Source organism: Gracilinanus agilis, chromosome X, assembly GCF_016433145.1.
Source record: "Gracilinanus agilis isolate LMUSP501 chromosome X, AgileGrace, whole genome shotgun sequence".
In the NCBI taxonomy this organism is placed as follows: Eukaryota; Metazoa; Chordata; class Mammalia; order Didelphimorphia; family Didelphidae; genus Gracilinanus; species Gracilinanus agilis.
The window spans coordinates 78,822,565-78,838,712 of NC_058136.1; the positions used below are offsets into that span (position 1 = coordinate 78,822,565).

The 16,148-nt window shown below is 36.7% G+C and overlaps 1 protein-coding gene across 1 annotated transcript in view; it reads left to right on the forward strand.

The window, feature by feature from the left end:
- Positions 1 to 16,148, forward strand: part of LOC123253836 (E3 ubiquitin-protein ligase HUWE1-like) — an 88,141-nt gene that overhangs the window by 42,224 nt on the left and 29,769 nt on the right. The window contains exons 32-47 of the mRNA XM_044682954.1: positions 516 to 611; positions 1,020 to 1,289; positions 2,717 to 2,869; positions 3,174 to 3,301; positions 3,608 to 3,689; positions 5,459 to 5,635; positions 6,251 to 6,410; positions 6,711 to 7,069; positions 8,955 to 9,150; positions 9,374 to 9,541; positions 10,124 to 10,266; positions 10,648 to 10,714; positions 11,654 to 11,868; positions 12,349 to 12,560; positions 13,467 to 13,649; positions 14,158 to 14,330. Of these exons, the coding sequence (XP_044538889.1) occupies positions 516 to 611; positions 1,020 to 1,289; positions 2,717 to 2,869; positions 3,174 to 3,301; positions 3,608 to 3,689; positions 5,459 to 5,635; positions 6,251 to 6,410; positions 6,711 to 7,069; positions 8,955 to 9,150; positions 9,374 to 9,541; positions 10,124 to 10,266; positions 10,648 to 10,714; positions 11,654 to 11,868; positions 12,349 to 12,560; positions 13,467 to 13,649; positions 14,158 to 14,330 (2,782 nt within the window). The remainder of the gene's footprint in view (positions 1 to 515; positions 612 to 1,019; positions 1,290 to 2,716; positions 2,870 to 3,173; positions 3,302 to 3,607; positions 3,690 to 5,458; positions 5,636 to 6,250; positions 6,411 to 6,710; positions 7,070 to 8,954; positions 9,151 to 9,373; positions 9,542 to 10,123; positions 10,267 to 10,647; positions 10,715 to 11,653; positions 11,869 to 12,348; positions 12,561 to 13,466; positions 13,650 to 14,157; positions 14,331 to 16,148) is intronic.

Consider the following 16,148-nt stretch of genomic DNA (forward strand, 5'->3'; position numbering starts at 1 on the left):
GTGTGTGTGTGTGTGTGTGTGTGTGTGTGTGTGTGTGTGTGTGTGTGTGTGTGTGTGTGTGTGTGTGTGTGTGTGTGTGTGTGTGTGTGTGTGTTTATATCTATTCCCATTTGATATGTATAATACATAGAGAGCCAGTTTCCAGAGTCGAAAATACCTCCTCTGACATGAAAAAGCTCAGGTTCTCAAGCAGTTTTCTAACATTTATGTTTAAGTGCCAATTCCCATGAAGAAAGTTCTTATTATTTAGTAATAAAATTCATTTAATAACTACTAATACGAACTAACATCTTATCTGTGACTCAGCTTTCCTGACTATTATTCCCATTAACCTCACAAAATGTGCCTGATTAATGTTAAGAGCCTCACCAGAAGACTACATATGATATTAGGGAGGTCTTGGCAGAGTTTGTTCCTGTAAAAAAGATAATTAGATCTGGCTGTTTTCTTAACAGCCAATGAGGAGGTGGGGAGGGCTCAGTGGATTCTAATATTTACGTAATGTTTTGGTTCAGGATCTCAGCATGTCAGAAGAGGACCAAATGATGAGAGCCATTGCCATGTCTCTGGGACAAGACATACCAATGGATCAGAGAGTAGAATCACCTGAGGTAATGAAACAGTAGAAATTTCTTCCTTAGTATTTCCTTTGAGACTTGTTGGGAATTGAAAGCTATTTTTCAGAGACTGAAGGATTTCCCTCTCCTGTCAGCTCCACCTCTACATTTTGAAACTCAAAAAAAGCCAATATAGACCTTTTATTTCTCCCTGAGAATTATTAGTGGGTATTTTTAGAAGTGTGGTTTTTGAGCAAGAATTGACTTTCTTTTGATTGTTGTTTTCTCATTGGTAACCTACTTCATTGTTAGTCATAGCTGAGCATTAGTAGCACTGCCAAAGTAAAAGTTGCATAAATTGTGCATGCTCCCTCAGCCTTATAAAGTATGTTCTTAACTACATCATTCTAAATGTGGTCTAAATTGTTTTCTATTACCATGATTATTCTCACCTGTTTTTAGGAAGCTGCTTGTAGGAAGGAGGAAGAAGAGCAGAAGGCCCGGGAGAAACAGGAAGAAGAAGAGGCCAAATGCCTGGAGAAATTTCAGGATGCTGAGCCTTTGGAACCAGAAGAACTACATAATTTCACAGACAGCATGTTACCAGGCTGCTTCCACCTCCTAGATGAGCTTCCAGACACTGTGTACCGAGTATGTGACCTGATCATGACTGCCATCAAACGCAATGGAGCTGATTATCGAGATATGATTCTAAAGCAGGTGGTTAATCAGGTGAGGAATCCTGTGCCTTATTAAGATTCTTCCACTATGTTTTAGAGGGTAGGGTACTGGGGTTAGAATCAAGAAGACTTCAGTTCAGATGCGGTACAAAATACTTCCTAACTATGTGTGACCTGGGCAAGTAACTTGACATATCTGCTTTAGTTTCCATCTTTAAAATGGGGATAATGATAGCACCTATCTCTGAGTGATATTGAAATTCCACAGTCTAAAAAACACATGCACTTAGTGTGGTAGCTAACACATAAATAGTAAGTGCTATAGAAATGCTAGGACCAGTTCTTCCTCTTCCAGCCCAGTGGAAAACCCTGTGGTATTCTAGACAGTCATCTAGGCACTGCTTAAACACCTAGTGACTGTGATTATTTCTGGTCCTGATAGCCTATTCCATGCCACATGAATGTTTTTTCTTAAATTGAGCTCTAATAATTTCTTCCTCTTGATTTCATCACTCTGTAATTCAGTTACTGTCCTGAGCTATGCAAAAGAAATCTATTTATGATTAACTGGAGGTCAGAAAGGGGAGGTAGCAGGTTCCAAGAATGTGTGTTTAACTTCTTATCTAGTTCCCAAATAGCCATGTAGTTTGACAATAGGAACAAAGTTTCCAGAAACTTCCTTGAGGACATAATAGTACTTGGACATGCGGTAGTACTGTTAGGTAACTTCAGAATGATTCAGTGTCTACTTGGAAAGAATTCCTTAGAGCTCAAGTCCCTAGTAAAGGATCTGTGTTTCACTCTGTGCTATTTGTTTGATATTTTTATTGTATGACTGACATAGAGGCATTAGAAGACACAGCTACATAAGTTTTGGAAGAAAATCCAGGGTGTGTGCACCCTATCAAAAGTAATGAAGCATTATGAGTAATAGAAGGCTAGGTAATAATACATGCAATATTGTGTTCAGGTGAGAGTGCCACAGTTTAGAAAGGAAACTGATAAACCAGATGAAGAAAAGACCCTAAATTTATGTCAGATTCTGCTCAGGATAATGAATCCTATGGGGAGATATAACCTGAACTAGAGAAAATGAGGTTGGGCTGTAGGCATGAGAACTAATTTCATAAATGTAAGGAAGGAATGAGATTTTTGTCTGTTTATTCCTAAGAAAGTTGGAAGTTAAAAATTGACAGATTGAGGCGTGTTGAAAGGAAAAATAATCAGAACAATGCAAAGTAGGATAAGTCGTGTTTTGGAAGGGATAGATCTCTCCCTTCCATCTTTTATCATTCAGATATAGCCCCTTTTAAATCTGTGAAACTATGATACAATGAATAAAAGCATATCACTTGGTTTATATCCTAGTGACAGATTGATAGAAATATGACTTCTCTTCATTCAGTTTTAGATAATAAAAGGGTTAGAACTATGTAAAAGCCTGCTAACTGGAATTCATCTTCTTCCTCCTTGATACAGGTATGGGAAGCAGCTGATGTTTTGATTAAAGCTGCTCTTCCTTTGACAACTAGCGACACAAAAACTGTATCTGAGTGGATCAGCCAGATGGCCACCCTTCCACAGGCTTCAAATTTGGCTACCAGGATTTTACTGCTTACATTGCTCTTTGAGGTAAGGTTCAAGACTGGGAAAAATAGTAGCCATAGAGTTCAGGACTCGGGAGAAAAAGAAGCCTTTTAAATTGAATCTTTTTTCTACCAGAGTAGAAGGAGCAACTCACTCCTGTTTGGAGAATGTTCTCAGAATATTCAGAATTAACGTAAGCACTTTGCATTTTGAGCAGAGTTGCATTAAAAGACTTAGAAGCCAGCAACATCTGGCAGCAGTTTAGCCCATGTGATTTCAGGCAGATTTTCAAAACAAAACCATCCACCCTAGACTCTTACCTCAAAAACTTGGGCTTTTTCTTATTCAGGAATTGAAGCTCTCCTGTGCCCGTGTAGTTGAATCCAGTGGGATCCTCAACATCTTGATCAAACTGCTAGAAGTGGTACAACCTTGCCTGCAGGCTGCCAAGGAACAGAAGGAGGTCCACACTCCAAAGTGAGTGACTTTGATCTCTCAGAATTGGATTCTGTTTTCATGGCATTGATTGACTTTGGAATCCATTGGTCTTTGTTTCGCATATAAGTTTTCTTAGCTGTACAAAAAAAGTATTTAGACTAGGCAATCTTCAGTTCCTTTACATTTTACCCCACTCTCCCTCCTAAGTATTCCCAGCATATTTAGATGATTCTCATAGGTCAAGAACCTAGTGTTTATTTTTCTAAATTAGGTTATTACAGTGACCTTTGTATTTTTCCCATTAGTGTTGTCTTTTGCCTCTCCTCAAGATTAATCTCTTTTTAGGTGGATCACTCCAGTACTTCTTCTGATAGACTTCTATGAGAAAACAGCTATTTCTTCCAAGAGGAAAGCACAAATGAATAAGGTAAGGGGGCTCACTCTCACACAGAAGCTAAAGAATCAAATTTAATTTCCTAAGATAAAAGAGAAGATCCAACACAAGAGAAAAGAAGAAAGAAAACAAATCTGTTTCCCCTCTAGGAGATATGTCAAAATTATTCAATTTTTTTTTTTGTGGTTGCTTTTTTGAACTTCTAAATAATTCTGTTGGTCTCGGTTTCTCTAGTAAAAGGAAGCTTGTGTAAATACAGTCCCAAAGTAAGCCTTTGTCATGTTCAAGTAGTGACTGCCTCTAGCAAAAAACAACTTCAGTCTGTCAAATATTATTACTGTTGCTGGGCACCTTCTAGGATACAAGGAGAAAATCACAAATTTGCATAGAAAACATTTGTTTTTGTTTTAAAAATCTAAACAGTTGATTTGTTTTATTCTGCATCTGGTTGAATGTGTATCACTCAACCAATTGGATCACATATTTAGCTCTCTCCTTGGGGAAATATATTGGCAACATTATGTGTAATGGTGACAAACCTTTAAATCAAGCAAGACATTTAAAGTCTAAAGTTGTGTTGGTGGAGAAAAAAGATGTAGTTAGTTAAGACATTTTGTGTGGATGGAAATGGTATCGGTCAGTCTCTAAACTACATGTGAAAGGTGATGGAGGATGGAGCTGAAAATAATACTTAGGTAACAAAACCTGAGTTATTTGAAATAATAATGGTGACACAAAAATTCTGAAAATAGGAAGAATGGAACACTTAGATAGTCACAAGTGATAGTATAGAGCAATAATTCTTAACCTTTTTTGATATTTGGCAATTTGGTGAAGCCAAAAAAAAAATAAAATACATAAGATTAGAAAAGAAACCACAATTACAATGAAAAAGTTGTCCAAATATTAAAGTTTATTTTATTCCTTCTCCCTTTCCCATAGAAAGCGTGGAAGGGAAGAGGATGCTTAACAAAATCCTAGAGGAACATGTGAACTCTTAATCATTACATAGTAAAGGAGACTGAAATGAGCACTGACATGATTAAAAAGGGGGATTCCATTTTGAGAATGTGATAATACATTCTTGGTACAGAAAAATGCATACTAAATCTCAAGGAAAAGAAAAATAGGATGCCATGATGAGAGCCCAATGAGGAATTCCTTAATAAGGAAAGCTACAAAAATAGTATACTACAGCTGCCATAATTTTGCTTCAACAAAAATTTTTGTTGTTTTTATTGCTATGTGTAATATATCATAATATTTATAATATACATTATTGTTTATTTTTCATGGTTTATAGACCTCAAAAGCAGTTCAGAATGGCGAGGAGTGACTGGAATAGAAATTTCAGTTAACAGTACAGAGCAGGGGGTTCAGGATTTGGACTTTGGTGAAGTACTATTGGATATCCTCCTGGATATATTGTTGAGAAATGTGAGAGATCATAAGGGAAGGCTTTTTTTTTTTTTAACTAAGACAAATGATAATAATACAAGTAAAATTACTACTAGAGACAGAAACATAGTGCTGGTGATATACGATTAAAGAATTTCATTGTTTCCAAAGGGCTAAAAAGAGATAATTATGCTAAATCTTGGACAGTTCTTTCACCTCCAAGAAGATTTTGTAAAGGAGAATGTGAAGAGAGGTGGGAAAGCTGCAGGATTGAAAGTGTTAAGAGAAGATAGTTTTGTGGTAGTTGCCAAAGTCTACAGAGAACAATGTTCAGAAGCTATGTCTGGGTTTAGTTTTAGCTTGGGCCTTCTGAGGTCACTAATTTGCTGTATTTTTACCTGTAGTATCTACAAGCTAATAGCAATAATTGGCGTTGGTTTGATGATCGATCTGGACGTTGGTGTAGCTATAGTGCAAGCAACAATAGCACAATTGATACAGCCTGGAAAGCTGGGGAGACAAGTGTACGATTCACTGCTGGCAGACGAAGATACACAGTCCAGTTTACTACAATGGTACAGGTATGATAACTCCATTGAGATTCCATTATTAAGATGTCTATGGACAAAATATTTTAATGTTTGATTTCATTTTTGTTTTTAGCCATATCTTCCCACAAATCAGTGGGCTTAACTTTAAACAAAACCAAATTTGTGAGACTATTTTAATAATACTCTTTTATCAGTTGCTTGTTATACTGTTTGACTTCTGAACAATCTTAGGAAAAGGAGATGCTTCTTCCAGCATTCATCTTAAGGGTTGGGTTGTTGTTTTTTGTGGGGTTTTTTTTCAGTGTTACCTGATCTTTTCTTTATAATACCTTCAAATTGTTTACATGTTTTATATAGTCTTACAGTTTCCACCCATTTTATTGCTTAATCCTCTCAATTGTGGGAGGGAGTTATAGGAAAATATTTTGAAAATGAGACTGAATGAAAGCACCTCTGTGAAAGTAGCAAAGGTAAGAAGAACATCCAAGTCTCAATTTCCAGTCCAGTTTTCCCTATTGCAGACTCCCTCTGGTTGGCAGTTTTGTTTTAATAATACAAGCTAATAGTGGATCTACTTCAAGATAATATTTTCTTTTTGAGGGAAAGAATGGTTCATGCATTATATCACTACACCTGAATTTCCAGGTCAATGAAGAAACTGGAAACCGGCGCCCTGTGATGCTAACACTTTTAAGAATTCCACGACCAAATAGAAACCAAAAAAACACCCATGGGCAAGAACTAGAGAATACTTTTGAAGAAGGCAAAGAAGTACACATGAAGCCAAAAGAAGAGAAAATCAATGGTATACCCTCTCTTAAATCTATGCTTTCATTTAGCCTTATAGCAAGGATACTCTGATAGTTTAAGGCCACAAAGTCCACCTATTAATAATTTGTTCTTCAGCAGACTACTAGGTAATTCTGTAGGTACTAACCCAGTTATTCCTTTTTCAGTCTGTTTGTGTGGTCCTAGTATTTACCATTTGTTTGTCCCCATTAAGAGAACACACCTTCCTGTTCCAGGAAGAGTTTCTAAAACATCTGTAGTATCAACTTAAGACCAAGAGAATATTGTTCCAAATATCTCCTTTCTTCAATTCTAGAAGTGTCCTTGACTCCAGAAGGTACTTATCCTGAGAAGGAACTGACTGCTGAGGATACCAAGTTAGGAGAAATCCTGATACAGGGCCTTACAGAAGATATGGTGACCATCTTGATCCGAGCTTGTGTAAGCATGCTCGGTGTCCCTGTGGACCCAGACACACTGCATGCCACAATGCGCCTCTGCCTAAGGCTCACCCGCAATCACAAGTATGCTATGATGTTTGCAGAACTGAAAAGCACCCGGATGATCCTAAACTTGACCCAGAGTTCAGGTTTCAATGGATTCACACCCCTGGTTACCCTTCTCTTGAGGCACATCATTGAGGACCCATGTACTCTTCATCATACCATGGAAAAAGTATGTAACAACTAAGAATAATATTGCTATACTATCAACTATTTCTCAATAATCCCCATATAGTTACATTTTTATTTAATTTAGACATTCTGAATAAATTTAAGAGATATTTCCCAGGATATATCTATATGTATATCCATACTGACTTGGAAAGCAAAGTGCACTAATTCTAAAAAAAATGCTAGAAAGTAGTATGACAAGTCAAATTAAAGTAGTCCAACACCAAAATGAAAATACCAGGTACTGACACAAAGCAATAGTGATAAAAAGAAGCAGAAGATGGTCCCCTGTCCACAAGCAATTTACTGTCTAATGAGGGAGACAACATGCTAATATTGTGCAGAGCAAGATAATATAAGATAAATAAGAAAACAACAGGGGGCAGCTGGGTAGCTCCATGGATTGAGAGCCAGGCCTAGAGATGGGAGGTCCCAGGTTCAAATCCGGCCTCAGACACTTCCCAGCTGTGTGACCCTGGGCAAGTCACTTGACCCCCATTGCCTACCCTTACCACTCTTCCACCTATAAGTCAATACACAGAAGTTAAGGGTTTAAAAAAAAAAATTAAAAAAAGAAAAGAAAACAACAGAAAGAGGGCACTAAATTAATATGGGTAAGGGAAGTCTTCCTGAAAAAGGTGGGATTTTAAAGAAAACAAGAGAGTCGGTAGTCAAAGGAAAGAGGGAGGATGTTCTAGGCGTCAGGGACAGCCAGAATAAAATTCATGGAACCAGTAGTTGAATAAAGGGTTTTATGGGTAGATTACTCTTGAAACCAGTCTTACTGGATTAACAAGTACTTATTGGGGAGTAAGATGTGAAAAAATTTTAAAGATAGGAGGAAGCTACTTCTAAAGGTGACGGCCATTGGAATTTATTGACAAGAGTGAGGGACATGGTTGACCTTCACTTGAGGAAAATCACTTTAGTTGCTAAATGGAGGTTTGACCAGAAATGGGGAAAGACTTGAGGAAGGCAGGCCCACTAGCAAAGTTCTATGCTAATAATCATAACTTTATGCTAGAATTATGATATCTTTGGCTTCATACTTCTATCTTGAATGCTGATCATTAACTCTGTAACTATTTATGTCAATACCTGGATATTACAGGAATAGATCTTATTCTATAGTAATACTTTTCCCCTTCTCGACCTCACTTAGTTTTCTCCTTGTCTTCTCAGTTTAGTCTTTTCGATGCTTAAGACTTGTTTAACCAATATCGGGTGAGCCTAGATTAACAAAAGGGGAATAAACAAGTATTCATTGAGTGCCTTATATATGCCAGGCACTACATTTTATAAAATCTTTTCCTCCATGAAACTAAAATTCCTAACTTCCCTCAGAATTTCACATTCTGTTAGTAGACATAACAATCATACTGGAGAGAATAAATTCAAGATTGCATGGAAGAAAGGGCACTAGCATTCAGATCATGAAAGGATTTATATAGAACTATAAAGGAAGACAGAAATTCTGTAAGTAGAGGTAAAGAGGAAGCCCATTTCAATCCAGACTCTATTATAAAATATAAGCATAATTAACAAACAACTGCTTTGAACCATTCTGCATGCTCACCAACCATGACTACTTGTTCCTCTTACCTTTATTGCTTACTTCGCTACCATCCGCTTCCTAGATAAGCATTTCTTGTAGAATAAACAATTGTTTTCCTCTTCATTTGAAGAGCCTAAAGAGCTTAAACTCTGACACAGACTCTGTTGGAGAGTATCTAAATTAAAAGGTATTATTACACCTATAATATAATGTTAGCCTTTCTTATGAGAATGATAATGGTGGAAATTCTTGGTACATAAGTGGGAAAATGAAGGTTTTTCGAGATAGATCTTTCAGGAAAAACATGCTTTTCTTCTCTCAAATTATTTAGGTTGTAAGGTCTGCAGCTACCAGTGGAGCAGGGAGCACTACCTCAGGGGTTGTGTCTGGTAGCCTTGGATCTCGGGAGATCAACTACATCCTTCGTGTTCTTGGACCTGCTGCATGCCGTAATCCAGATATCTTTACTGAAGTTACAAATAGCTGTGTCCGTATTGCCCTTCCTGCTCCAAGAGGTTCTGGTACCAGTGAGTTTCAGAAGCATTGAAAGTATAATGTTATTCATTCTTTTACAAATGCATCAGTTTTCCTTATGTTCTGCTTGGGGGTCTTCATTTTGTCAGTTATCTTATTTCAGTAGACAACAGGAGGGTTCAGTGGATAAAATTCTAGGCTAGTTGCTTTTTAAGGAAATTTGAGTAGTAATCCTCTTCATTTTTGAACAGAAAACTTTTTTCTACTTTTGTTCAGCATCAGATGATGAATTTGAGAATCTGAGAATTAAAGGGCCAAATGCTGTGCAATTGGTGAAAACAACCCCTGTTAAGCCTTCTCCTCTACCTGTCATTCCTGACACCATAAAGGAAGTGATATATGACATGCTTAATGCCTTGGCTGCCTATCATGCTCCAGAGGAAGGTTTGTGTCCTCACTTAATATAAGGAACACCTAAGGATAAAAAATGCTTATCCATAATTTAGTTTGCTTTTCTGGTTTTTTTCTCCAAGAGAAAAATATTTATATAACATGTTATCAAAAGATATTCTATAATCAGAGAACTATTATAGCACAATGCTATTTTTTTCCGTTTTTGAATATTTTCACATAGTTACATATTTTGTGTTTTTTCCCTCTCCCCCCAAACCCTGCTAGCCCCCCCTTGGCCGATGCACAATTCCAATGTGTTAGGGTTTTACATGTATCATTGATCAAGACCTAATTCCATAGTTGGACACAATGCTAAATATTAAGTACAACCTGTAATACTAATTAACAGCTACTTTGTGAGACATGGGTGGAAGAAATGAATCAGAAAAATATAACAACCTGATATCTCCACTAGAGTATGTTTGTTCTTTGTTATCCAGTCTGTTTTATTCTTCAATCCTAATGAGATAAATATGACTATAAAATTTTTTCCCCTTTTTAACTTATATACTCCATTTCTCAAGTTATCCCATTATATATTGATTTACCATGGGGGGGGGGGTGTCTTTTCAGATAAGTCTGAAACTAAACCTGGAATGATAACTCAAGAAGTTAGCCAGATTCTGCAAGACATGGGAGATGATGTTTATCAGCAATATAGATCATTAACACGACAATGCACAGATTTTGACAATCAGACTGGTTTTACCATCAATGTGAGTAAATATCATCAATTGTTCGATCGTTATCAAGTATTATATAAAATAGTCAGTATTTAGCAGTGATGGCACATACGTGCTGTATAAATGATAATTTCCTTCTATAGAATCAGGGGATCTAAATTCAATTCCTGTTTCTTAACCTATGCTTTGTGACCCTATGTCATTTAACTTGTTTCCTTATCTACATAAGGAAACATAAAATGGGATGGGAATCATTCTCTGGAATAGTAAATTCCTCATAGTTACTATGAAGCAAGAGATGATTCTCTAAATATGCAGTTAGAACTAGGTTTTTTCTAGAGATCAAAGAAAATGTTAACTGAATTCCCTGTGATATGTTATGGTGTTAGCTCTTCCTTTTCCACCTGTCCATAGGCTCAAGTCTTTGCTACAGATGGTGCATCTACTGAGACACCCCAATCAGGTACCCCTCAAGGAGAAGGTAATTATTTGTGTTCTTTTCTTTACATAATAGGGTGGTAACATCAAAAAAATTTTAACAAATCAAATCATTTTAGAAAGCTTTTACTTTTATTATAAAAAACCTTGAGAGATAGAGGATTAATAAGGAGGATTTAGAAAAGACCACACTTTAAAAGTAATTTTGAATGGTCTAATGTAAATTTGGAAGGAATGTTTGGGGAAAGAAAATGTATGGCTGGATAGCGTTTATTTTTGGAAATCTGCAGGTTAGTGATTAATCTTAATAATGTAATGAGCCTAGAATATTATTTACAATTTTTGTTTAAGTTCATGGTTTGTTTGTTTTTATTGGCTAGGATAATTTAGTTTGTGAATTCCACATCCAGCTGGACTTACTGTGTGTGTTTGGGGCATCAAATCTAAGAATGATTGATAAACTAAAAATTTTAAGAATTGTGCTGATGAGCAGGGATATCCAATAAAGTTCGGCTTGTTTGCTAGGCACTAAAATATGTGTTAGGTTTTCCTAGTGGGAAAAACATCACAAACTATATACAAATAAGATATTCTTATAATAATATAGGGATAATCTTAGAGGTTAAGGTGGCCTTAATGTGGGTCTATGAAAAGCTGAATGCAAAATTCATTCTAAGAAATAAGTCTAGCATTAAAGAATCCTGTTTAAATTACTAATGCAGGAACTGATAGATCATTAGGCCCTTCAATATAACTCTAAGTAACTTTTTAGTGACTAAAAAAAAGCATTCAGTATCTGCTGATGAAAGAATAGTGCTTGTACTCTACTGTCTCAATAAGCATCTTTTCCCTCTCTTCTTGCTCAAGTACTTTGATTTACCAAATTAACCCCTTAAAATAAAATTATCTACTTTTCATTGTCACTATTTCTATGAAGTGCAAATTATAAAGGGTGATTTTGTGTCCATATCTCTTTCAAAAGTTCTGACTCCAGAAGAATCTCGGGAAGAGAAAAAAGACAAGGAAGGGGACCGGGCCTTTGAAGAAGGCAAACAGAAAGCCAAAGGCAGCAAACCTTTGCTGCCAACTTCCACCATCCTTAGACTATTAGCCGAGTTGGTGAGGTCTTATGTTGGCATAGCCACCCTCATTGCCAATTACAACTATACTGTGGGCCAGTCTGAACTCATCAAAGAGGTATTTTGAATACCCAAATGACTTTTTTCTAATGGTGGGCAGAGGCCTAAAGTAGAAGTAGTATCAGAGAAGATAACTTTTTGAATTTGATAGTTGGATTAAAATAGAACAGACTGTTTAGTTCCACAATTCATTTCCCCTTTCTGGCCATTGGCTTTCTCTTCTCAAAAGTGGCAGTAATAAACTATTATGCCCATTTCCCAAGGCTTCTTTATATGATAATATATCCTTCTATCAAATAGCTAGTTGGGGGTGGGGGGGGAAAAGGCAACTGGATGTAGAGTCATGCCTACAGTTAGGAAATCTGAAGTTCAAGTCTAGTCTGACAGTATAACTCTGGATAAGTCAATTAATCCCTATTGCCTAGGGTTAGGTTCAGACTTAGAACTAATACACAGTGTTGATTTTAAGATAGAAACTCAATTTTTTAAAGAAAGTTGTTGGGTTTGTGAGTTGAGGTTATGCTTCATGCCATTACAGGACTGCAGTGTTCTGGCATTTGTTCTGGACCACCTCCTTCCACATACCCAGAATTCAGAGGACAAGGATACACCAGCTCTTGCCCGACTTTTTCTTGCCAGCCTGGCTGCAGCAGGCAGTGGAACAGATGCTCAGGTAGCTTTGGTAAATGAAGTGAAAGCAGCATTAGGCCGAGCACTGGCAATGGCCGAAAGCACAGAGAAACATGCCAGGTAAGCGACTAGAGGTCAGATGCCAGCCAATTTGATTTATTGAATTTTTAAAATGTAAAATTTATTCTTAGCTCTTGGGTTATGCAAAAAGAACAAAAACAAACAGGTAGGAGTAGGCATGGAGTATAAATAAGTATATCTCTCTTAAACCTTGTATGCATCAAAGGAAACTCTTTAGGTCTTTTGAAGGTTAACAGTTACCACTAAGTACCTACTCTGCTGAGTCTTCTGCAAACCCTGGGAAGATCAGTCAATAAATATTAAGTACCTATCATGTACCAGATAAGTAATAGAGATTCAAAGAAAGGTAAAGGACAGTTCTATCCTCCCCGATTTTAAAATCTATGGTGTTTATAATACACCCAAGAAAGCTAGAAAAAAATGGAAGAAGTAACTAACCCACGGGATGTAAAAAAGACATATAAGATTGGGTGTTTATTTTTACTTCCCTTTTTTTGTTGACTTAATTTTTGGTCAAAATCCAGCCAAACAGAGCCAAAAAAATTTTTTACGCCTATAGCAGAAGCGTGTTATTATTTGGAGTAAGCAATTATGGGAAATATTCTTAGATGTTACTTCTGAAGAAAATGAGGTAAGAAAGATTTAAGGGGGAAAGCTGGGTGGCTCACTAAATTGAGAGCCATGCCTAGAGACAGGAGGTCCTACGTTCAAATTTGGTCTCTGGTACTTCCTAACTGTGTGACCCTGAGCAAGTCACCTAACCTTCATTGCCTATCCCTTACTACTTTTCTGCCAGTACACATTAATTCTAAGACAGAAGGTGAAGGTTTTTTTGTCTTGTTTTGTTTTGTTTTGTTTTTTAAGAAAAAAAAGAGTGATTTGATGTGCCCAAAAGATTGTGTACTTTGAAGAGGTAGCTAAACTGACAATTATGCTTTTCACCAGATTACAGGCAGTTATGTGCATTATCAGTACAATCATGGAGTCCTGCCCCTCCACATCCAGTTTTTACAGCAGTGCTACAGCAAAGACTCAACACAATGGCATGAATAATATCATCAGACTCTTTTTGAAGAAGGGTCTAGTGAATGACTTGGCACGAGTACCACACAGTCTAGACCTCTCCAGGTAAGACTACCTGGCCAGCTTCCAGGGCACCAGCATACTGTGAGTAGGGGAAAAGGAAAAATATTTATAGAGAGAAAGGAATTTCTATTTTCAGTTGTCACGTCTGGGACATTTCTCATCCTCTGGATTCTTAAATGTCTTTCCATTCTTTGGTGTCTATCCTGTTATTCCAAAGCAAAATGCACCAAATTTTGGTGTGTGTTCAGAATTCCTTATTCCTAAGGGAAATGGTGTATTGATTCTTTGGTTCTTGTCTCCACTAATTGAATTTGCAGTCTTGATCCAGTCCTTTCACTGTATTAATTTCAGTACCTCTCTAATATAGAGTAAAGAGGTTAGGGTAATCTTAGTAACTTGCTTTAAAATGTCATCCCAGATTTTTTTTCTTTAGCTGTCCATAAACCACATTTTAGGCTAAAGATAATGGTCATATGTAGATATGTAGATAAACACTGCCAGAACTTTCTAAACTTCCCTATTTAAGTCCACTTTGTCTTCTCTTTGTTAGTCCCAATATGGCCAACACTGTCAATGCTGCCCTGAAGCCTTTGGAAACACTGTCACGCATTGTGAACCAACCTAGTAGCCTCTTTGGCAGCAAGAGTGCTTCCAGCAAGAGCAAATCTGAACAAGATGCCCAAGGAACATCTCAAGGTGCCAGCAGCAATACACAGGATTCAGGTAAGGAAAAGAACACATAGAATTCCAAGGTGGAAAGTGAAGGAAATGTGCCCCAGGTCTCCCCATTTAATACTTGAACAAAAAAACCCTGCAAATTTCCCTCTAGTCTATAAAACATATATAGTTGAGGGAAGTGATCATAGTTTCCCCCTAGCTTCTGAGTGCTTTATATCACTAGATCTAAGTCCACTAATTAACATATAGTAGCAACTAACAGGTATGGTAGTTAAGAAGACCTCAATTCAAATCTGGCCTCAGATACTTAATAACTCTGTGACCCAGGGCAAGTCACCTCTACTTCTCTGTTTCCTCATCCATCAAATGAACTAAAGAAAGAAAAGGCAAATGACTCCAGTATCTCTGCCAAAGAAATCTAAATAGGGTCATAAAGAATCAGATATAACATGATTAAGAAACAATGTGATTTGTTTCAAAGAAGTTATGGCAGTGTAGGCATATACTTTTTTATTAGTCGTTTTCCTAAAATGTCAGTAAAAGAATGGCCGGACTGTGTAGAAATATTAGTACTGAATTTGTTGTTTTGCACAATCATAAATGTAAAATCTATATCAAATTGCTTACCATTTCATGAAGGGTAGGGAAGAAAAAGGAGAGAATTTGAAACTCAAAATTTTTTTTTAATTAATGGGATTTTTAAGGTATTTTACATATAATTAAGGAAAAATAAAATGTTGGCAAGGTTAAGAATATTGAATTTGGGGGGCAGCTGGGTAGCTCAGTGAATTGAAAATCAGGCCTAGAGATGGGAGGTCCCAGGTTCAAATCTGACCTCAGCCACTTCCCAGCTGTGTGACCCTGGGCAAGTCACTTGACCCCCATTGCCTACCCTTACCACTCTTCTGCATTGGAGCTAATACACAGTACTGACTCCAAGACTGAAGGTAAGGGTTTTAAAAGAGAGACAGAGAGAGAGAGACAGAGAGAGAGAGAATATTGAATTTGAGGAATGAGATCTGAGATTGAATCCTCATACTAACATGTGGAATCTGTCTACCCCAATCCTCCTTTATTCCTTTCTTTCTTTTGAAAGTATAATGATCATTCCAGCCTGAGTTGTTAGTTGATACGTTTTATTAATTCTACATCTAACACAATTTCTCTATTCAATTCTATTTTAATTCCATAATTATTTCTTATATTCTCAGTAAATCTCTCCCTTAGAGCAAAGAAAAGCAAGATCAACCAAAAAGCAAGATCAACCAGCACATTACATCTAATATAATATCTAATATCTATGACATTCTTTTTCTCTTTGTCTGGTACAGGATTAATGATTTCATCTAACCTGAATTCTAATATTAATGAGACTTAATTAGATCTTAATTAAAATTAATTAAACTTAATTAGATCTTGAAAGATAGATAGATATAGTATTCTCTTCACCTTTTTTGCTGGCAGTTCTGGCATATTATTTATTTATTTTTAAGGAATTGAGGGATCCTATAAAGAATAATAACTAATATTTATATATGTGCCAGGCAATTGTGTCCTCACATCAACCCTGGGAGGTAGGTGGGTGCTATTATCACCATTTATATTTGAAAAAATTAAGGCAGACTAGTTATATGACTTTTGCCCAGGGTCCTGGAGCTGGTATCAGCCTGATTTGAACTCAAGGCTTCCTGAATCCAGGTTCTATCCACACTTGTGCCACTTTTATAGTGTAGTTATTCTGGGGTTTTATTATTTGTGTTTTTTTTCTTCAGAGAGATTTATGATCCATCATCCACTCTAACAAGTTCTAACAATTTTTTTTTTCTGTGAAGCGTTCTCTGCTTTCTTGTATTCTCATTTTGA